The sequence below is a fragment of the Anabrus simplex genome, chromosome 1, assembly GCF_040414725.1.
Source record: "Anabrus simplex isolate iqAnaSimp1 chromosome 1, ASM4041472v1, whole genome shotgun sequence".
In the NCBI taxonomy this organism is placed as follows: domain Eukaryota; kingdom Metazoa; phylum Arthropoda; class Insecta; order Orthoptera; family Tettigoniidae; genus Anabrus; species Anabrus simplex.
In genome coordinates, this window is record NC_090265.1 from 1,156,222,220 (window position 1) to 1,156,246,165 (window position 23,946).

The 23,946-nt window shown below is 39.8% G+C and overlaps 1 protein-coding gene across 1 annotated transcript in view; it reads left to right on the forward strand.

The window, feature by feature from the left end:
• The first annotated feature begins 4,714 nt into the window (after window positions 1-4,714).
• The window catches only part of Vps11 (vacuolar protein sorting 11), a 214,854-nt gene continuing 195,622 nt past the window's right edge, over window positions 4,715-23,946 (forward strand). The window contains exons 1-3 of the mRNA XM_067137441.2: window positions 4,715-4,972; window positions 11,567-11,635; window positions 19,125-19,298. Coding sequence (XP_066993542.2) covers window positions 4,958-4,972; window positions 11,567-11,635; window positions 19,125-19,298 — 258 coding nt within the window. The 5' untranslated portion in view covers window positions 4,715-4,957. The remainder of the gene's footprint in view (window positions 4,973-11,566; window positions 11,636-19,124; window positions 19,299-23,946) is intronic.

Sequence of the window (23,946 nt, forward strand, 5' to 3'; positions counted from 1 at the left end):
TCTTTTACCAGATCTAATGGCACTTCACTTTTCCTTAAAGCAGCCTCAGCAGTTTGTTCACATGTTGCCTTAGGACGCCCTCTTCCTCTCTTCGGCTCTTCGATGGAAAGAGCTTTCCGTACTAAATGGTGCTCATTTCTTCTTCTGACGTGACCATACCAACGGAGCTGTTTCTCCTCCATCTTGTTGCTGATGGGTACAACTTTAAAGGATCCTCCCACATGTTCATTGCGCAATTATCACGCAGAGTGACTCCCGCCAACCAACACAACATCTGCATCTCTGTGACATGCATTCGCTGGTCATGCTTTTTCTGCCTTGCCAAAAATTCGGAGCCTTACATGAGGGCAGGCCGGACAGTTGTTTTGTACACTTTGCCTTTTAATTTGACTGGCATCCACTTATCACACAGAACACCAGTAAGAGATTGCTATTTCATCCAACCAACACCGATGCGGTGCTTGACGTCTGCATTGATATTACCATCAGTTGTGCTGACTGATCCAAGATATTTGAACTTGTCGGTCATCATCATTGGTTCCCCAGCAAGGAAGACAGTGTTGCGTGGGCCCGCTTGCCCTGGCTGCGCAAAGTTAAACAACATGTACTCAGTCTTCTTGCGACTTATTCTTAATCCATTTGAATCTAGTATTATTCGCCATCGTTCCAAGACTGCATCAACCTCCTGACATGACTCACCAAACAAAACAATATCTTCTGCATAAAGTATGGTCCATGGCAGGTCTGTCATCAGCTGCTCCGTCAGGTAGTTGATGACAATGTTGAACAGTACCGGCCTCAGTGCTGACCCCTGATGTACACCAACATCAACATGGAAACTATCTGAAACACCTGCAGTTCTTAATTTGTCAGATACAATGTTCTAAAAACTTGGAATTGTTCCATGGCGTTCTTGCGATCCACATTAAAGCTTTTGATCTATGTTAATAAAACGCTTTATAAATACACAGGTGGGTTTATGTAATGTTATGTAATGACGTATTATCTTGTTCCATTTTATGACTCACTGTGTGGCATTTAATAAGTGCGAATGCTCCCTCTTCACAGTTGTGTTGTTGAATATGTCAATTATCAGTGTGAACAGAAAGAAAGTGTTACTTATGAGTAGAATAGTGGAATTTTAAATCACAAATGCAGGTCATGTGAACTTTGACGATTGTTCACATGAGGGCAACTCCATTCATATCATATGACATTCTTTACTAGATCTAGCATGTTTTATATTTATAGTTATGTTAATATTAGATAATATGGTATGATATATTAATGCAATTAAGTAGCATAAGAACTGAGAAGTGCACGTCTCAAGACCAACAGTCCACACTGATGAAAATACTAGAACATTTGCATAAACTCACCTGTATATTTACATAATGTTTTATCAATTCAGATCAAAAGTTTTAATATGGACCGCAAGGATGCTATGAGCATTTCCAAGTTTAAGAACATTGCATTTTAATTAATTATATGTTATTTATGAGTAGAATAGTGAAGTTTTAAGTTTCTAATGCAGGTCATGTCAACTTCGAAGAGAAAAACACTACATTAATACTACAACACCATTATTCACATCATATGACATTCTTTATTAGATTTAGTGATGTTTAATAATTATATGTTACGTTAATATTAAATTATATGACCAGCTGAGGATGACCTCAAAGGAGGTCGAAACTGGTCCTGTATATTAGTAAGACAAAATAAAGCATTGATTAGGTGGAAAGCTCCCATCTTTATACAAATAATTGTGTAAACCACTCATTTCCTTCGGCACCTAGGACTTCCCATAGTTCAGCTGGAATATCGTCAGAGCCAACCGCATTACTGTTCTTTATCTCTGACACAGCTGCTGCAATATTAGAAGGGGTGACTTCAGGCACAGGTCCCCCAATTGAACACTTTGAAACTGCTCTGTCTCGTGGAAACCCCTCATTTAGTAACCCTTCAAAATACTTCTTCCAGTGGTTGTTAATGCTTTATCATTAGTCAGTAATGTTCCCCGATCATCATGGATATATTTGGTGGTGACAATATCCCTGGATTGTCTTTCACACTGAGCAGCTACCTTGTAGATCCGCTGCACACCCTCTGGTGTCTGCAAGTCATCATAGAGGCATTGCTGCATTTCACTTTTAGCTATTGCTACGACTCTCTTGGCCTGATCATATATTCTTCCTTTAGGTCATGTCCGTTCTTCTTGTCTTTCTCTTTCCACCATGCTTTAAACAGTCTTTTTCTTCAGCGCCTCCTGGACGTTATACCATATTTCCACCACCAGGTTTCCTTGTCTATTTTCAGTCTGCCATTAGAAACTCCAAGGTGATGCCTTGCCCTGCTGGTACAGTACTTCTGGAATCTCCTCCACATTTGATCTGGGGTGTTGTTGTCATTCTCCTGGATATCCTGGATGATATACACCTCGATACCATCAATGAGTGGTTGTGCTGTCTCTTTATCTCACAGCCTGAACCACTTAATCTTCGTAGTTAATTTGACTCTGTTGTTTAACGGACACCATAGCAATAGCTCTCTGATCAAAAGCCTATGTTGAGAAGTCAGAGGCTCCCCTGGGAATACCTTGCAGTCAAAAAACTGTCTCAGAAGATCACGGTTACAGAGAATGTAGTCAGTTTGTGTACATATGACCTTCTCTTCCACTCGGTTCTGTACCATTGATGAGGTGTTCCCCTTGTATGAGATAAGGTGTTCTTCCTTCTTCTGAAAGTATGTGTTGACTACAGCTAGACTGTAAACTGAGGCAAACTGGAGGATCTCTTCACCCTGGTCATTCCTCATTCCATAACCAAAACCTCCACGACATTCAGAATAATCCTTGCCAGTCCTTCCAACATGACCATTAAGGTCACCCAACACAATCTTGTTCTCTTCATGTGGCATCTGCTGCACTAGATCACAGTCGAAACCAGATGTTTTGTTTCGTGTTTCTATCACAGCCAGCCTGAGGCGCATATGCAGAGATCACATTCAGGCAGGCGGTATCATCTATGGCTAGTTTTACTGCCATTAGATGGTCGCTGATCCATGTGACTGAAATCAGCCTTCTGATAAGATGATTGACGAGGATGATTCCTACACCATTTCTTACATTGGTATCACCATTATAGAAGAGCTTATAACCATGGCCGATGTTTCTGGCTTTCCCTCCTCTCCACTTTGCCTCATGCACAGCTGCGATGTCCATTTCTAGGATGTCTGCTAGTTCGGAGGTTTTTCCACGAGCTGATTCTCAATTTTGGCAATATATTTCTTGCTTTCTGCATGGGGGCATGTGTCCTAGTTTTTGCCTCACTTTTGCAGGGAGGCGACCTATATTTGGCCTCACTTTTGCGGGGAGGTGACCCATCTCCTCTTCGCTCTAATCCCTCTTTCCTGTCATTTGTTTTTTACTGAGACAAAATTTCTTGCTTTTATCGCTGTGGATTTTCATTAAATTTTCACGCGCCCATTTTTCAATTGTATCTAATTCCTGCCGAAGCAATAGTTCATCCTCCTCTGTCTTTATCTCCTGGTATATGATGCAATCATCAGCAAAGAGGCACACTTCTGATTTTATTGAATCAGGCATATCATTCATGAAGAGTATGAAAAGAATTGGTCCAATAACGCTACCCTGAGCCACACCAGATGTAATGTTTATTGAAGAAGATAGCCTTTTTCCCACATGCACTCTCTGAGTTCTTCCATTGAGGAGTTCTCGTATCCATTTCACAACTCTGATGTCAATGTATGTACGCACTAACGTGTTAAGTAGGATGCCACGTGCCTTAGCAAAATCAATTACTACTGCATCAATCCTTGACCTATTGTTGAGCTTATTCGATATATTTTGGCATACGGAACAGAGCTGGCTTTTGCAGGATAGGCCTTCCCTAAAACCATGCTGCCCCTTAAATATCATTCCAGAGGAGTCCCATTTTAACCTCAAATCCGGGTTGGATTCCCGGCCAGGTCAGGGATTTTTTACTTGGATCTGAGAGCTGGTTTGAGGTCCACTCAGCTTACGTGATTACAATTGAGAAGCCATCTGATAGTCAGATGGTGGCCCCGGTCTAGGAAACCGAGAATAATGGCCGAGAGGATTCGTCGTACTGACCAGACGACACCTCATAATATGCAGGCCTTCGGGCTGAGAAGCGGTCGCTTGTTCAGCCATGGCTCTTTGGGTCTGTTGCGCCGCAGGTTTTTTAATTTTTTAATTAAGTTTTCGTTTTCTGTCAAAACTTTTAAGAGTCTTAACTCTAAAACTCTAAAAGCAATTGCAGAGGAAAATTATATATTATTTCTCGGAGTATTTCTAATCCCCTCAAGATTAATTTCCAAGGAAAATTCACTACACTAACAATGCCGCATGTACCGGTACGTTTTTTTAACACTGCTGAGGAACGAGATATAGGATGTCACACACAGTCATATTATTATATCCGTTAACCGCGGCTCAATGAATCAATCAATTTTTAAGTGATGTTGACAAGAGCTTCCCTACTTCCTTCTCAGTTCCTACTGTTCCTACCAATTTCCTTCCTAGCATTTTCTAATATTAATAGTTAACGAAATTGGTATTTAAATAATATGGCCAGAGAATGTTCCTCGATCAAAGAGGTCATAATCCATTATGTCACTTGAATACAGTCTTGAATACAGTTGATTTATTTTCTCTTTGAGTAGACTACAGTGTAAATTTTGACAGATAGTTGTTGGGGTATTCATTTTTAGTCTAATATTGATTACAGATAAAGCGAGATAAACCAAATGTTAGAATATACGTTGTGCATACGTATGTGTCCTCACCATGGACATTCCGGATCGTTTTCACCGGTGGAACGTCACGCATAACTTTTCATTATCATTTTGGTTATTCAGCAGTAGGCGTGACTAAAAGCGTAATATTATACGAAAGAACAAGAAAACTTTTGAAATGGCATTTCTAGAGGTGTGTATTATTATAATTAAACCTAAGATACAAGAATCAATTTCTATTTGTGTTGGAGTTCTGGATAATTGTCTTCCCTAACCTAAACTGTGTCTGGCCGGTGGATCAGTTATTTGTCATTATATTGTTATTGATTGTTCGTTACAACATCTTTCTTAAGTTATTAATTCTCATCTAATTTGTGGACCTCTGAAAGACTTTCAGGCTGCAGTGAAAAGTGGCATTACAGGTGTCTACTTCAAGTGGTGGTAGAATTAGTTTTAAAACGTGAAAGGCTCAAAGTCAACTAAATTAACGGCGATTGGAACATTTCCTGTCTGATTTGGGTTTTGAAGATCATCGTAGTTAACAGAAGAGCTCATTATAAACTTTTAAGGAGCAGTCTTTGCAGTAGGCCTAGAAAAGCTGCGCCTTGGGCTGTGATATTGATGCCTTCTTTAGTTAGTTATACTGCAGTAAATTTAAAAAATTAAAAAATATGTCCTACAGTACTTTTACTTGTGGGTATTTCTGTGGATTTTCATAGTTTAATTCTGTGTGAATCTAAGAAGAGACAGTATTTTCTTTTAAGACCATACTTTTAGAGTGCTTTACATTAAAATAATCAGCGATTACTTTTTGCCCGGAGACATTTTCAGTTTGATTTTCCCGTTTGAAACCTACAAATTAGATAACGGTAATATTAGTCTGGTAGTCTACATTTTATTAACTTATGGAAATGACAATGTTTTGTTATATACTCATTGTCTTGTAACTACACAGCATGTGGAACTTCATCCTCATTTTCTGACTGATGCAGTTATTTGCATTTTATTTCTAGTAGGCATTTAAGGTCACTCCAGTACACAAAATTTTTCAGCAATGGTGGAATTAGAAAGTGCTGGGACCAAGAAGGCAGTGGCTGTTGTCTTAATTAAGGTACAGTCAAGCAGTTCCCTGGTATGGAAATAAAAATTTGCAGGGAAAGTCTACGTGTATTGATGGTGGGTTCAAGCCCACTGTTCACCCTGTGGGTGGGGGTGGTAGAATAACACCCACGGTATCCCCTGCCTGTCGTAAGAGGCGACTAATAGGGGCTACAGGGGTTCTGAACTTTGGAGCTTGGGTTGACGACCACGAAGCCCTTAACTGAGTCCTTGCATTGCTTCCACTTACTTGCGCCAGCCTCCTCTCTTTGAGCTATCTTATCCAACCTCTCTTGGTCAACTCTTGTTCATTTCCGACCCCGACACTATTAAGTTTCCGAGGGTTAGGGAGTCATTTATTTTCACGCTATTCGTGGCCCTTGTGTTCCTTTGGCTGATACGTTCATTTTTTCGAAGTGTCGGATCTTTTCCATTTTTTCTCTCTGATTAGTGTTATATAGAGGATGGTTGCCTAGTTGTACTTTCTCTTAAAACAATAACCACCACCACCACCACCACCTCAAACTCAGTCTCTGAAATTCATAACCTGTACTATGCTGCCAGCTCTCTTGCGACAAGTACAGATTTCTGTAGAGGTACAAGTAGCCTATTTTTAAGTTGGGCAAGTTTTTTTATTAGTGGCTTTACGTCGCACCGACACAGATAGGTCTTATGGCGACAATGGCATAGGAAAGGCCTAGGAGTTGGAAGGAAGCGGCCGTGGTCTTAATTAAGATACAGCCCCAACATTTGCCTGGTGTGAAAATGAGAAACCACAGAAAACCATCTTCAGGACTGCTGACAGTGGGATTCGAACCCAATATCTCCCGGATGCAAGCTCACAACCGTGCGCCTCTAACCACATGGCCAACTCGCCCGGTGGTCAAGTTGCTAGAGGTGATATTGCAATATTTCAAAATAATCCCTTCGAACATCATTACTGCAGCATGAATACAAATAGAAAGAAAGGAGATTTTGCTCTCAACAAAAATATCTTTTGTGGCATAAAACAGTCAGCTTTGATAGTTGCCTAGTTGTACTTCCTCTTAAAAGAATAACCACCACCACCACCTTAAACTCACTGTTTCCTTAATGCATAACCTGTTATATGCTGCCAGCTCTCGTGCGACAAGTGCAGACTTCTGTAGAGGTACAAGTAGCCTATTGTTATGTTGGGCAAGTTGCTAAAGGTGATACTATTGAAATATTTCAAAATAATCCCTTTGTACATCATTACTGCAGCATGAATACAAATAGAAAGAAAAGACAACTGTAAAATCTGAACTCCAGTGAACTATTTATGAACCTTGCTTGCTGTTAATTTTAGACACCTGAGAGCATTTACAGCCATGACTGGCTATGCTATTCTGATTTATATTTTCACAGCACAGAATGCTAGGCTACATGACAAAGCACTGAAAAAAAAAAAAACAACATTTCATTAGGATTTTGCTCTGCCTCCTCAATCATGACTGTTCTAATAATAATATCTTATTCCCCTTAAATCATAACAGTTTAATAATTGGTTGCAGTATTTTCAGAACACTGTAGATAATAATAGATTTACATTAATGCATTTTCTAGTTCCGTATGAAACTTGGATTTTCTGCAAAGAAGTTTGTGTTGTACTTTCAAACACAAACTAAAGCTTTTTTTTCTTTTTTAAGAGAGAAAAATTAGAACTCCTCCTTAATCTTTTATGACTGTTTTAGTAATTAATGCCAGGTTCAAGCATTTATTAGATATTATTTTTTATGACATTATGGCTACAAATAAGAGATTTTACTCAACAAAAAATATCTTTCGAGGCATAAATTAAAAGCAGCTCACTGGTGTCTGCCTTTACAAAGAGTAACAATTTAGTCCATCTTCCTTCCAACATCTTGCTGTCGAGTGGCATGGAATCAACTAGTCTTTTTAAATAACAACCGTTCCCAGCCTTGGCATCTCAGGAATCCTGCATGAGCCTCCACAAATCTGTATGTCTTGGAGGGGGATAGGGCCAATTTTTTCCCATAAGCTTCTTTATTTATGTCCACATATTCTCAGTTGAGTTCAAGTCCAGAGAGTGACAAGGCCAGTCTTATCAGTTCGATATCTTGTCTCCTTGCAAACCAGTTTCAGATCGATTGACATGTGTGGACTGGATGATTATCCTGCTGAAAATGGAGAATGCCAGCAAGACATAATATCCCAGCATACATAACCATATATAGCATTCCAACAACCGTTGATATTTCCGCTGATTCAATTTTCTGTGAATGCGATGGATTTTGTCCACTGCATAACAAGAAATCTACTCAAACACCACACAGACACACTACCACTGCGAGCATGAATGGCGGCATATCTGTGGGAGAATTGGGTGCCAGAAGGAAAAATGTTTCATAGTATGTCCAATGTTCTTTTTAGGACCCTTTTTACTGGGCGCACCGCCCTGCCGTTTTTACAGACTGCCTGGCTAACATAACAGATACGTGCTATCTAAAGTTAAGAACTTCATGGCCGTTCCGTGTTGACTGAGAATCACAAAAGTAATTTAATATAATGGAATCCACCCTCTCAATGCATACAAAACTGTTGCACATAAATTATATTACAACATTTTTATTATTATAAAGGTACCAGTTTCGACATGTTTTCAGTGTCATCATCAGCCTTTCGTAAATATTAATTAAAAAAATAGAACAAAAGAAAAAGTACCGGTAATACATTATGAAGTTTCTATTTGAACCTTTTTCAAGATGATTAATTATATCTAGTTTTTGCTGGATAGTGAGTCACATGATTACGCTTAGTTTTTAATTTGCTCTTGAACTCTTGCTGTGTTACAAGAACATCTTACAGTACAGTACACTGTTATATGTAATACCATGCAAACATGATAAATGTAACCTGTTAAAAAACACTCTACTAAAAAACTGAAAACTGACAGTCACAGTAACCACTGAGTGAACTAATAATTTGGGCGCACAGTTCCTAGACAGCACTGTATAACTGCGCGACTGAGCAAGTAGCTACGTGGCTTGGGTCACGTAGCTATCAGCTTGCATTTGGGAGATAGTGGGTTCGAACTCCACTATTGGCGGCCCTGAAAATTGTTTTCTGTGGGTTCCTATTTTCACACCAGGCAAATGCTGAAGCTGTACCTTAATTAAGGCCGTGTTGCTTTCTTCCCAGCCGTAGCCCTTTCCTATCCCATCGCCACCATAAGACCTATCTGTGTCGGTGTGACGTAAAGCCAATTGTAAAACAAAAAATTAAAAATAATTGTATGAAACACATACGAACAGTAGATGACCAAAGAAAATGGCAGGTACAGCAACATGGCAGTCGGTCAATTTATGTATGAATCCACCCAAAGAAATCTGAACATGAGTGGCTCGATCGGTGCGCGCTGAACTTTAGAATGCTGGATTAAAGAGCATCTACTGTTGTAAGTACCTAGGTGTTGATATGAGGAATGACCTATGTCGCTCTCATATTTAATAGCTCTGTAAACGATAGTGTCATCAATGCACTGTGCCATAGCAGATGATACACAACCTGGTAATTGCAGCGTAAATAGTTGCCCTATCACACTACCGTGAATCACACCCGAGGTGACTAGACCCATTGAACACAACGCACTGCATTCAACCTACCAGGAATGATCGAAGCTATGCCTCGATTGTCATACTTGCTAAGTTTTAAGAACAGTTGTTGAGGAGGTACCTGATCAAAGGCCTTACTTCAGTTGAGAGTTATGCAGTCCACTTTGGAGATGATATACTGGTCCAGGGAATGTTGCCTCTCATCATTTTCTTGTTAAAAATGTAGTGCATGATATTCCAGGGAGGAATCCATCTTGATTGTTATTAAACAGGTTTCTCTCATTCAGAAATTCCAGCACGTTTACCAATGAGGTGTTCCATGCATTTACATACACCAGATGTTATGGAGACCAGGTGATAGCTGTCTACATTTTCTCTGTCGGCCGTCCATTCCACAAGATCAGATTGACATCACAAATGGTCTCGTTTTCGTAGACCATCGATGGACTATCTGGGAATTATCTATAGAGATTGGTCTGTCGTGAAACGATGGGACACATACTGACAAAATGTTTTAACATCAGGAAAATTCCCTCCCGTTGGGTTCCACATCAACTCACCAATGTACATAAATGGCATCGGTGTGCACTGCCTAGCATCCATATTGACAGATACCACAACGAAGAAGACTCATTTCTGCAGCATATTGTCGCCATTGATGAGGCGTGGGCACGAGCCTACGAGCCTGAATCACTGAATCAAGTGTCAAGCGAATGAATGTGACACCCTCCGTACTCACCTAGGTTTGCCATGTCCACAGAAATTTCGACAGGAACCCAGTCGAGTGAAGCTTATGTTGATGGTGGCATATGACAATGAGGGTGTTATTATTATGTATGCTATGCCTGAGGGACAAACATTCAACAGTGACTAAAATCAAACCCCATGGCACTACAGCCCTTAAAGGGCCTTGGCCTACCAAGCAACCGCTGCTCAGCCTGAAGGCCTGCAGATTACAAGGTGTTGTGTGGTCAGCACGACGAATCCCCTTGGCCGTTATTCTTGGCTTTCTAGACCGGGGCCGCTATCTCACTGTCAGATAGCTCCTCAATTCTAATCACGTAGGTTGAGTGGGCCTCGAACCAGCCCTCAGGTCCAGGTAAAAATCCCTGACCTGGCCGGGAATCGAACCCGGGGCCTCCGGGTAAGAGGCAGGTACGCTACCCCTACACCACAGGGCCGGCTGTCAACGGTGACTACTGTTGCCAATTTTTGGAGCAACGTGTGCGTCCGGCTATGCGGCGCAAATGTCCACGTTTATTGCAAGACGATTGCCCTATTGCTTTGCATGACAACTCGCTTTGTCACAATGTCAAGCTCTTATTGCAACAGTGGTATTAGGTTTCGGAACACCCTCCATACTCACCAGATGCGAGTCCTTGTGACTTCGACCTGTTTCCGAAGTTGAAGGAATCCCTCTGAGGCTGCTGATTTCCTGATGTGGCATCTGTACTCTGCACAGTCGGGCACTCCGTTGCTGTCATCAACAGAGAACGCCTTGCCAATGGTCCACAACGGCTTCCTGGCTTCCTGACATTTGGCAAAAGTGATTACATTGAAGGAATGTAATGCAGTTGTACTTGTTAGTTCATTAAATATTGCATTCTATCAATATTGCAACTACTTTATTTACAGCCCTCGTACATCCTTTCCTTCTCCGTCCCCAATGAGCCCGTTTCTGCTTCCCAGTTTTAATGGGGGTGGGAAGAAACGGATATACACCTAGAAGAACTGGTATTGATGAGGAGAGAGTCAGTCTGTTATGAAGACTTCAGTGTATGAGGATATAAAGATTGTCCTTGTCTTTCTGTGTTTTTTATTTTACTCTCTTAGAACACTGACCTGCCATTGTGTGTATCCTATTATGTGTTCCTTTCTATGTTTCTATCCTTCAGCTGGGTTAATTTGCCCTTGTTTGTTCCTTTCTCTTACTTATCGCAGTAGTGAGTTTATGGTCGTCATTTAACCATTTACGATTTAATTTGTATTTGTCGTTCATTAATTGCTTGTTTAGTTGTTAATGTGTGTTTGTAATTTTTTATTAACCTAATTGTATATATGAATTAATTGACATACATTTGTTTCTTTCTGCTCAGTGGAGGCGTTTCAACTTCTTCGATATCAACAAAGATGTTGATACAGGCAAAATGGCAGAAGCACTTAAAGTAAGTATTATGTAGTATTCTATTAACTAGAAGTATTATTATTATTATTATTATTATTATTATTATTATTATTATTATTATTATTAGGTGAATCCCATAAAAGTTGCACCTCAAATATCCCTGAAATGGAAAGTGCTAGTGATCTGCTGTTTTCACAGAAATTAAGTGTAACCAAGAGCTCATAATTGTAGCCCATACACAGGTTTAAATAATTATTAGAATGTGTGTTTATTTCAGAAATTATATTTTTCAAATGGAACAATGACTATTAACATTGTTTGACCAACCCTTGTTCTTTTTTTCTATGGGATTGGGTATGAGGTGTGCTGAATCTTTTGTGGCGGGTTTTTATGATCGGATACCCTTCCTGATGTGAACCTCCTCAGAGGAGTTAATGAGATGAAATGCATGATGTGATATATGATAGTAGGAAGGGAGAGGGTGAAATCCGGTGCCAGCACATAGCCTACTCATGTCGAATAACACCAAGGGGTCTGCTCAAGGCTTAATGTCCCCATCCGATGGACAAATCACCATCAACAGCATCATATGATCTCACTCCATATGAGCATTGCGGAGAGATTTGGAATTTAATCCAGGCTTTTGTCACGCAATCAAGTGATTAGAAATTTTATACCACCACCTCTCCTACCCTGCTGGCCAACTTTCTGATGGTGAAAATTTTTTCGACCAACAGGATTTGAGCCGGCTAACCATGGTTTCAGACCACTTAGACTTCCAATGCCTTAACAATCATGGCCACCAGGTGGGCCCCATTAACATTAACAAAATAAAACTAGAATAAATTAGGATTCTAGTACAAGTAGTTTACGAGCTATCATAGTTTGAAATTTACAAAATACTGACAGTTGTGTTTACCATTCAACTGCTTAGTTACGAGCTATGATGTTCTTATGTTTGTTTCCTTTGCAGTACACTGATTGCGTTGAGACTTCCTTGTCAGTTACTTTGTGATAGTTCAAGAAGTAGGACGTGGTCGAAGATGGTGTTTATCAGTGCTGAAAAAGCAGACAAATATAATGGTGTATGGAGAATGTGGGAAGAATGTTGTTTGCTCTTGTTCTCTGTACGCGGAACGATATTCCAATAGACATCACCCATCTCAACAATTATTTGTGAATCTCTTCAAGAAATTATGGAAAACTGGAAGTGTAACACCTAGAAACAACAGAAACAATGAGTGTTTGGAGAAGAGGATGAAATTAATGTTCTAGCTGCTTTTGCTGTAGATCCGCGTGTTGGTTCCCGTGCAATTGCACAAGGAAGTGGCATGAGTCAGGCAAGTACAGTATATTACACTTCTCTACACTCATCCGTATGCTTCTCTCCATCAAGATCCATATGTGAATGATTTGTAGATGGGCATGAAGACAAGATACACCAGATTTATCATGTATCTTGTTTAGTGATGAAGCAACATTTACAAATCATGGCCAAGTAAACCTCCGAAACATGCATTATTGGTCCATAAACAATCCCCATTGACTTCAAAAGGTCAGTGTCCATGAAATTAAATGTGTAGTGTGGAATAGTGATCCGTCAGCTCATCATCATTATCTAAAGGCTTTGCCTTGTCGCTGCAACCATTGATCTCTACTCTGTGCGATCCTTTTCATTTTTCCATAACCTTGGAATCCCGTCATCTCAACTACCTCTTCAGTGATCTTCTTCCGTGGTTTCCCTTTGCCTTTCTTTCCCATCACCTTGCATTCGAATAAGTTCTTTATGAAGTCATTATGCTGGAGAATGTGACCAAAAACTGATGCTTTCCTCCTTTTTATCGTTATTAAATGTCTCTGGGTGTTTATTTCTCTAAGCACTGCTTTATTTGTTTTACTCTCAATCCAGCTAGTTCTTGTCATCTTCCTCCATAGCCACATTTCCACTGCCTCTAGTCACTTCACGTCCTCCTGCAAGAGAGTCCATCTTTCACAGCCATATAGCAGCACACTCCAAATTATGTTTTGATAAACAATTTCTTTTGTTCATTATCTAAGGATTTATTAATAAAGAGCTGGTTCTCCTCAAAAGTTTTCTTACACAGGGAAATTCTTCTTTTTATTTCCACAGTACATCTGTTGTCATCGATAATAACTGATCCTAAGTAGCAGAACATGTGCAACTGTTTTACTAAAATATTTCTGATTCTGAGATGTGCCTCTGGCTTCATTTTAGATTTACTTACAACCGTAACATTAGTTTTATTTACATTAATGTTAAGTTGGAATGTTTTAAGATGGATGTTAATTTGTTGAGCATGGTCTGCATGTTCTTCTCATTGTCAGCCAGAAGTGCAATGTCGTCAGCAAATCGAATACAGTGTACAGTTGTTCCATTTATTTTAATGGCAGGTGTTTTTGATTTTAAAATTTTCATGGCCTCTTCAGTTTACAGATTAAACAGAAATGGTGATAAGGAAACACCCCTGTCTTACTCCTTTCCTGATCCTCACCTTGCATACTGTTTCATTACTTTCAGTGTTTATTCTTTGATTGATGTAGAGGTTTAGTATTGCTTTTCTGTCTTTCCAGGCCAAATGAATATCCTTCATAATTCTGAACAGTCTTTTCCACTGAACATTGTCAAAAGCTATATATGTATTTCTGTTAATCTCTAGTCTTCTCTCCAAGATGGTTTTAAGTGATGTAATAGCTTCTCTCGTTCCTACTCGTTTCCTGAACCCAAACTGATCATCATCTAGATTCTGCTCAGTTTTCATTTTGATTCTGTTTTTTAATATGCATGTGAATATTTTTGCTGTATCTGAAAGAAGGCTTAGTATTCTGTAATTGGAACATTCTGTTGAATCTCCCTTTTACCGGGCGAGTTGGCCGTGCGCGTAGAGGCGCGCGGCTGTGAGCTTGCATCCGGGAGATAGTAGGTTCGAATCCCACTATCGGCAGCCCTGAAAATGGTTTTCCGTGGTTTCCCATTTTCACACCAGGCAAATGCTGGGGCTGTACCTTAATTAAGGCCACGGCCGCTTCCTTCCAACTCCTAGGCCTTTCCCATCCCATCGTCGCCATAAGACCTATCTGTGTCGGTGCGACGTAAAGCCCCTAGCAAAAAAAAAAAAAAAAAAAAATCTCCCTTTTTGTGTAGAAGTACTGCTTTGCTTTCTACAAAATCCTCCGGCATATCTCAGTTTTCATAGCAGAGTTCAACCTTCAGCTTTTTTTTTTCCAGAGTTTTTCCAGAGTTCAGCAGGCAGTTTGTGTGGTCCAGGAGCCTTTTTCTTTTTCAGCTGTTGCATTGCTGTTTCGAATTCACTTCTCACTATGGGAGGACCTAGTTCACCTTGTGAATCCTGCTCTTGTTTCATGATGTACTTATCTAGACTGTCAATTTCTTCTCCATTATGTAGATTCCTCCAAATACTCTTTCCATTTCTTCATTACCTCCTCATCTTCTATTAACAGATTTCCTTACTTATCTTTTATTACACTGGATTTCATTTTAGCCTTGAATTGCAATCTTATTACTTGATTGTATGCTTTGTAAGCATTTCTGATTTTCATATCATGTTCTATGCTTTTAATGTCATACATCCATCTCACCTTTGCCTCTTGGAACTTCTGTGTAACTAGGTTTTTTAGTTTCTTTTTTAGTTTCTGGAGTATTTTTCCAGTGTTCTTTATTTCTTTCCTGAATGAGATTTAGTATTTCTACAGTCATCCAGTTCATCCTGGGTTCAAGCGTCTTTTTTCCTAGCACTTCATATGCTGTCGTCTTAAGTGGAGCTTTGACAGCATTCCAATCTGTTTTGTTGTTGTTGTTGTTGTTGTTGTACATGACGTGTCTGTCTTTTCTTTGAATGCTACTTGTGTTAATGGATCATTTAACTTTTCTAGATTCCATTTCTTGCTTCTTGGTTTCCTTAACTTCTTCAGTCTAATTCGACATTTTGCTAATACTGGGATATGGTCACTGTTGATGTCTAAGCCAGGGTAGCTATGGCATGACACCTGATTTCTGCACCTTCTCTTAACTAGAATGTAGTCAGTTTGGTATCTGTTATTATCTCCGAAATCCTTCCATGTGTAACGTCCTCTATTAGGCATGTCAAATACAGTGTTCATTATGATCATGTCCTGTTCTTCACAGAAGTCCATCATACGTTCTCCTCTATCATTTGTTCATCCTAGACCGAATCTGCCAGCAACTTTTCTAGTAATGTTGCTGCCAACCACAGCATTGAAGTCTCCCATTATGATTATGTTATCTTTGTCATTGTTTAGTTTAATTATATCTTCTATTTTATTATACATTTTCTCAACTTCGTCATGTCCAGTAGTAGGGAAGTATACCTTTTTATCGTTATTAAATGTCTCTGGGTGTTTATTTCTCTAAGCACTGCTTCATTAGTTTTACTCTCAATCCAGCTAGTTCTTGTCATCTTCCTCCATAGTACAGTATATCTATTGGTTTGGCAGCTATTTTCACCATCATTATTCTATCATTGACGTGATATGTTTTTAGCTCTTTGTTTGCCCACTTCTTTCCTGATATTACAGCTACTCCATATTGTCCACCATTTTCATTTCCACTGTACACAATTCTGAATGGGTCACTGTGGAAATCACTTTTGCCAGTTTCACATAATCCCAGGATGTCTATTTTGTTTTCATCCATAATTAGTTTGAGTTTTTCTAGTCTTCCTGTTCTTAGCATTGTTCTTGTATTCCATGTCCCTATTTTAATCCCTTCTCTACCGACCCCGTGGTGTAGGAGTAGCCCTGCCTCTCACCCGGAGGCCCCGGGTTCGATTCCTGGCCAGGTCAGGGATTTTTACCTGGACCTGAGGGCTGGTTTGAGGTCCACTCAGCCTACGTGATTAGAATTGAGGAGCTATCTAACGGTGAGATAGCGGCCCTGGTCTAGAAAGCCAAGTATAATGGCCGAGAGGATTCGTCGTGCTGACCACACGACACCTCGCAGTCTGCAGGCCTTCGGGCTGAGCAGCGGTCGCTTGGTAGGCCAAGGCCCTTCAAGGGCTGTAGTGCTCTGGGGAGAGATTTTAAGCCCTTCTCCAAACTTCTGAGGTTTTCACTTGCTGACGACCTGGGATACCTCCCCTGCTGGATCTTGGTGTCCGTGTACCATGATCAGTAGTATCTAAGTTACAATTCATACTATCCATTGTTGCTATATTAAGAAAAATAATGTGGTGGTTTCCCGTTGCCTTCCACATCGCAGTTTTACTGCCATTCAAGTCTTCCAGACCATGCCAGTAAATTTCCAGCAACAGTCCAGCTCATAGGCCTTTTTTTTGTTTTCATAGAAGGAACATTAGGTTCTCAACCTCCTAATAGACCAACTTCCACAGATGTTAGAAGAGTTAGAAGACATTCCAGTGCAGACTAGGAGTAACATATGGTATCAGCATGATGGCTGTCCAGCGCATAGGCATGATGTATTACAGCTGGTTTTCGCCAATTGTTTCCACTGATTGTTTCCAAATTGTTAGATTGGACGAAGGGCATCTATACTGTAGTGTAACTTCATTCTTGGGTTGTTACCTCTTTTCATGCTTTGGCAACAAAATTATATTGAGCCAGAAAGAGGACACATTATCCATTTCAGCACTTTCAAGGTAGTGAGCAGAGTGAAAAGTAGTGCTAGAGTTGCCAGAGGTTTTCCATAGTAAGTTAAAAAAAAAAAAAAAAGGCCGGGGGGGGGGGGGGGGCTGAGGAGAGGAAGCAGAGGGAAAACACTGCAAGACAGAGTAGGCACACTTTCCTGTCCTGAACAACCAACAGTTTTAAGAAATGTATTTTTTTGTTTGAAAGATAACAAGTTAATAGAACAAGCTTACAATGGGAATTTTAAAAAAATATTTACAAGATCTCTTCATTTTACAGCACGAATTATAATGTTATTTAAAAAGGTGATCTAGAAAAAACATGACTAGAATTGGGGATGAATCAAGTTCGTAGAATTGTCCCCATTAAGTTACCAATGCAGCATTACCACATCAAGAAAGAACCCTTATTGAAAGATCTTGAACATTTGTACAATAAAGGCCACAATAAAAATGACACCCAGGGTGTTTCTAGAACTTTCTTGAGCAACAAACATGAAAGAGAGAGAACTATTGAGGTCAGCCGAAAAGAGAAATATGGGATGGGAGGGAAGAAAAGGGAAAAAGTCTGACTGCTTAGTTAGAAAAAGTTTCATACACCAATACGAGGTGCATTAAGTTCCCTTAGATGCTCGTAACTAACATCAAAGTTCTTGCTCAGATGTTGAGTTTATAAACCACAAGTCCATAGTAACTTGTAAAGAAGCGAAGAGGATTGTAAGTTCTCATATAGAAAGAGAAAATTTACTAGGCCATTCCAGGGCCGTATGGTTATTAAAGCGAATGGTGCCTGAAGGACAAAACAGGAATGAAAAGGTTCCAGTATGTATTTCAGACGAAAGTTCATTATTGCTCACCCAGTCCACCTGTTGACAATTTTAGATTCCAGTTAGACGGAAATATTGAAGTGCGTGTGGACCAGCCGCATGAGGTCAGTGCTCCCTCCACACTATTACACAGTCGATGCCAGACTGGTGAGCCAGGGCCATGCCTAGTCCATTTATAGGAGAATAGAAGGGCAGATGAGGCACATGAGAAGGTTCCATGGTGTAGTAGATGACGTAGTGTGGAAAGAATTGGAAGCCAGTGAGTGCACAGTATGTGATGAACTCATACAGCGGACGGAGTAGATGCAGATGGGCGAGCAACAAGCAGTGTATATAGTGAAATATAGTAGCAGCAGGCACCAGATGATGTTGGCAGATGGAGCAGATGAACAGGTAGAAAAGTTGATGCTAGTATTATGTTGGGAGTACGTTAAAGTACCTTGGCTGAACCGTTCACAAGATTCGACTCTTTTAAAATTTTTCTCCGGGGAAAGCAAACACTGTTTACAAGGACATGCTGACTACGTCAGATGATATGAAACAATGTATTACTGCTGCCTGCACTGACTTTTCTGATGAAATGCTGGATCATATGCATCAGTTTTTACATGGCAGACTGGAAGCTTGTATTGAAGCTGGTGGTCATCATTTTTAACACAATCTTTTGAAGGCCAGTTCTCTTTTCACTTTTTTCCCTTCAGTTAGTGATAGAGCAGACAATGTCTGGTATTTACAATTTTCAGACTATAATAGCTCTTAAATTACTTACTCTTGAATTAAAAAAAAAAGACATTTATATACTCTAGTTTTATTTTGTTATTGTCAATAGGCATTGTTCTGTTTGAAAAATTTAACTTTCTTAAATAATACACATTCTAATTATTATTAAAATCTATGTATGTGCTACAATCATGAGCCCTTGGTTGCACTTCATATCTGTGAAAACGGCACATCAACAGCACCTTCCATTTCTGAAATATTTGGGGTGCAAGTTTTAGGTGATTCACCCTGTATATCATAAGGTTATTAATCCGGAAGTTCTGTTTTATGTTGGCAATAGGATGCTAAGGTGACAGCAGCTACCAGTGGTCATGGGAATCTGGTATTTGGTGACTCCGAAGGAAACATCCATCTTGTGAGCCGTTTGTTTCAGATCACCACATTTCGTGCATATGAGTTGCACGTGACTCTTGTTGAGCAGTTACGCCACACAGGAATTCTAGTCACCATTGGAGTAAGTTGAGGATTGAATATACAACTTGAAGCAAATTGTTTATAATCTAATTCAAAATTGAAATCAGCTCTGCCTAGCTGATGTTGATAAATGCATGCTTCATTCATCATCATCATCATCATCATCGTTGACCAACTCCAGTTTCCCGAGTGTGGTATACGAGCCCTTCCATTTTGTTCTGTCCATGAACCATTCTTTGGTCACAATCTGCTCCCAATCCTGACCTCTCTCCTCTACATCCTTCTTCACTAAGTCTGTCCATTTTTCTCTAGGTCTGTCCACTGGTCCCTTCCCCCTGATTTCTCTTTCATACTCCCTTCTTGCACACCTGTTGGCACTCATTCTTTTCACATGACCAGACCACTTCAGTCTTGCCTTTTGGATCTTCTGGAGTAAGGATTCTTCTAGTCCTACATCTTCTCTGACTTTTTCATTCCTGATTTTATGCCTCCTGGTCTTCTGGATGATTGTGCGGAGGAACTTCATTTCTGCTGCTTGGAGTTTCGAGTTGTCCTTTCTTGTTAATGTAGTGGTTTCCAGGCTGTATATGAGGATAGGGGTGTAGTAAGATTTATATAGCATCATCTTGGTTTTGAGTGGTATTTGTTTATCCCATAGTAGCTGTCTTACTTGGTGGTAAAAATGTATTGCTTTGCTGATTCGACTATTTACTTCATATTTAGCTAAGTTATCCCTGGACATTATACTACCCAAGTACTTAAATTCTGTGACACTGTCCAGCTTAGTGCCATTTAGCATGATTTCTGGCTGATTGTCACCCTTCTGTACCTTCAATACCTCCGTTTTAGCCTTGTCGATGTTTAATCCATCTCTCTCAAACACCTGACTCCTCCCCTGCAGTCTCTCTTCTACATCTTTCTCTGAGTTACCCCAAATTACTACATCAAATGCAAATGCTTTTAAGTGTTGTTGTTCCTTTTCTTTTAGCGCCTTTAATATGGTATCCATTACAATGATAAATAATAGGGGCAACAAAGCACTACCTTGTTGTACTCCCCTTTTTGTCTCAGACCAGTCTGACAGTCCAGAACTGACTTGTACACAACTTCTGGTTTTCTCGTAAAGCACCTTAACTTTTGAAATTAGACTATCTCGAACTTCAAGCTTTCTCAGGCACTCTCAAATAAGCTCCCTTGGTATGCTGTCATAGGCCTTTTCGATGTCAAGGCACAGTAGATATAAAGGCTTCTCTTTTTCCCTATGTTTTTTCCATCAGCATCCTGACAGCAAATATAAGATCTGTTGTTGATCTTCCAGGCCTAAAGCCATATTGTTCCTGTTCTAAAAGTGGTTCTACAATTTCTCATAGTCTATTCTCTATAATTTTTTCCAGAATTTTTAGTCCATGAGAGAGTAGAGTGATGCCACGGTAGTTGGTACATTTCAGTCTGCTGCCTTTCTTGAATATAGGTACAGTTATACTTTTCTTCCAGTCTTCTGGGATGGTATTTTTCTGCCATACTACATTTAGGAGTCTGGATTGCTGGGGCTCCTTCTGCTCTTAACATGTCCACACTTAACTCATCTATTCCTGCAGCTTTCCCTTTCTTCATACTTTTAACCCTCCGTTAGTCGCAGGGTGAGCGCGGTGCTCACTTTTCTTTTTAAAGATGCGCCGTGCGAAGCTAAGTAGCACTATACTTCTTAATCACCGAATAGCTGACTTTTGGAATGTTCTGAGCAAGTCCAACAATGTTGCAGGGTGCGGTGCGACTTTCATTAGTAGCCAGGCATTGTTAATGACCACAGTGCATTATAAGTGAGCGAGTCGCTCACCCGCGACCATTGGCTTTACATTTTTCCAACTTCCACATTATTCTTATCATATTAACCTATAAGTTATGATCAAGATTCCATGGTTTGTAATTGGTTATTAGAGGAGTCGGATGATGAAGCAGTCCTCTTAGCTGAAGGCAATAATGAAGTTTCTGAGCACTCGGTTACAGAGCAACCCGCCAACAGCGATCACGACAGCGCATCTGATGTTTCTGGGGACGAAGCCGTTCCTGGTCAGCCAGTCGAGCCTGCTCCTCAATATGTTGGTTGTGACAACATTACTCTGTGGAATATTCATCCCCCTCACCCCAACAAACGTAGGAAGAAAAGAAACATCGTGATTCATCAACCAGGTGTCGCACGTGTTGCACAGAATGCGAAGACAGTACGTGAATCTTAGGCTCTCTACTTCCCAGACAGTGTGTTGGAGAAAATTGTGTTTCATACGAATATTTGCTTACGCATTACGAGAGCTAATTATTCTTGGGAGAGGGATGCTGTTGATACCAATGTTGATGAAATCAGGGCTCTTATAGGATTACTTTACTTATCTGGTGTGATGAAGTCCTCTCAGCAAAATGTTGAAGATTTGTGGGCGACGGATGGGACAGCTTCAGAAATATTTCATCTAGTGATGTCATACGGGAGATTTTACTTACTTTTGAGATGCCTCCGATTTGATGATGCTCATATGAATAGTAACACAGTAAAGGTTTCCACCTATTCAGACGAGAAATGAAAGGAAATCCGTCAATAAATTGGCAACGATATGAGAAATATTTGAGGGCTTTGTACAGCGCTATAAAGTTTACTATTCCATAGGAGAGTACGTCACCATGGTGTTTGCAATAGTTATGTGTATTCTGTTTCAATGAATATTGTACTTAAGTTAACATCAGAGACATTTGAAATTGAAACTGGGCTACGGCAGGGAGATGGGCTCTCACCACTATTATTTAATTGTGCTCTAGAAATGGTAATGAGGGAATGGTTTAGGAAATGTCCTCCCAAAATAAAGATTGGCCGAAAAATCAAAACAAATTGCCTGGGTTTTGCTGACGATTTAGCATTACTAGCAGTGGACATAAAAGAAGCAAAAAACCCAGATATCAAAACTTCAAAACATTGCAAATAAAATTGGCCTCAAAATATCATTTGAAAAAACAGAAATTATGCCCCAAAAACCAACACAGCTAAAAGAAGTCACCATAAATGGTAATAAAATCAAAATAGTAACTCAATTTAAATATCTTGGAGAAGTAATAACACATAACTTAAATAAAAAAATCTCAATCCAAGTAAGAACAAATAGATTAGCTAAAGCACAAAAATTAACATGGGATATCTACAAAAAGAAATGTCTATCAATAAATACAAAAATAAAACACTATACAGTTATAAAACCGGAAGCTACATATGCAGCAGAAACACTCTTTTACCTGAATAAACAATCAAAGACTGACAGACTTCAGAAAATTGAAAGGAGGATTGGAAGAACCTGTATCAACAAAAAATATCAGAAAGATGGACAGTGGCGGTTAATACCTAACAAAGTCGTGTACAAAGAGCTAGAACCCATTACAGATACTATGCGTAGGAGGAGACTGGCATTCTTTGGACATATCATGAGGATGCAGGACTCGAGACTTCTGAAACAACTAGTACAACACAATCTCGTCTCAAAAAATACCACAACAGGATGTAAATGGATCAGAGAAGTAAGAGAGGATCTGAAGGAAATAGGCCTTACAACAGAAGACACCAAAAATAAGATAAAATTGAATACAAAACTCACCGCTTTACCCTTTCACAAAACAAACCAACAACACGCACATTTTCAACTGAGGAAAGGGCACGAAGATCGGAGCGTCTGAAGTACTGGGAGGACCGCAAAGCCCGAACAATCCCTTCAAAGAGACCTCAACGACGGACTGACTAAAGTGATCCTATGTGGTCATAAAAGAAGAAGAAGAAGACAATAAACTTTTGGTATTGTAAAGGTGGAATATTGACTTAACCTTAAAGTATACGTACGACAATACGGACTTTACAGTTAAATTTATTTTATGTCGTTAGCACTGAAGATGGTTTTCCGTGGTTTCCCATTTTCACACCAGGCAAATGCTGGGGCTGTACTTTAATTAAGGTCACGGCTGCTTCCTTCCCATTCCTAGGCCTTTTCTGTCACATCATCGCCATAAGACCTATCTGTGTCGGCGCGACGTAAAGCAACTAGCAAAAAAAAAAAATCTGTTTTGTCATTTTCTAGTGATGCGTATACATACATATCTACATACATACAGAGATGACGGAAAATAGTAAAAAATTGCCTCTCTTTCTTACTTTGAACACGGCTGATACAGAAATACCTTCTTTTTTAATTCTAAGCAATGTACCAACAAAACTCATATTTTATAAATAGATTGGTCTGCATACTTCCTGGATAGTAACAAATTCATTTGGTTTAACATGTCAGGGATACATAGCATCGAGCCTCTCGAAGGGAGTGTGTCTGCCTAGCAGGGACACTGTTTTGTATCAGATCAGTGGACTACAGCAAGGGAGATTTTATTATTCGGTAGTTGGTAACGAAATTTGTGTTGAATTCTGGGAGTGATACAGTGTTTAATTCATTTCAGTCTCTTCACTCGTAATGTATGGAAAAAATGTTGCACAGTTTCTATTATTTTGCCATGAAAGTTAATATATTTTTGAGGTGGGTTGATGGGTCCTTAGCATCGGCAATGAACACATATCTCTCTCTCTCTCTCTCTCTCACACATATTTCTGCACTGTACTTCGAGCTGTGGGGAATTGTGTACCTTGTGCCTTCGTGGCCTCTTTGGAGATG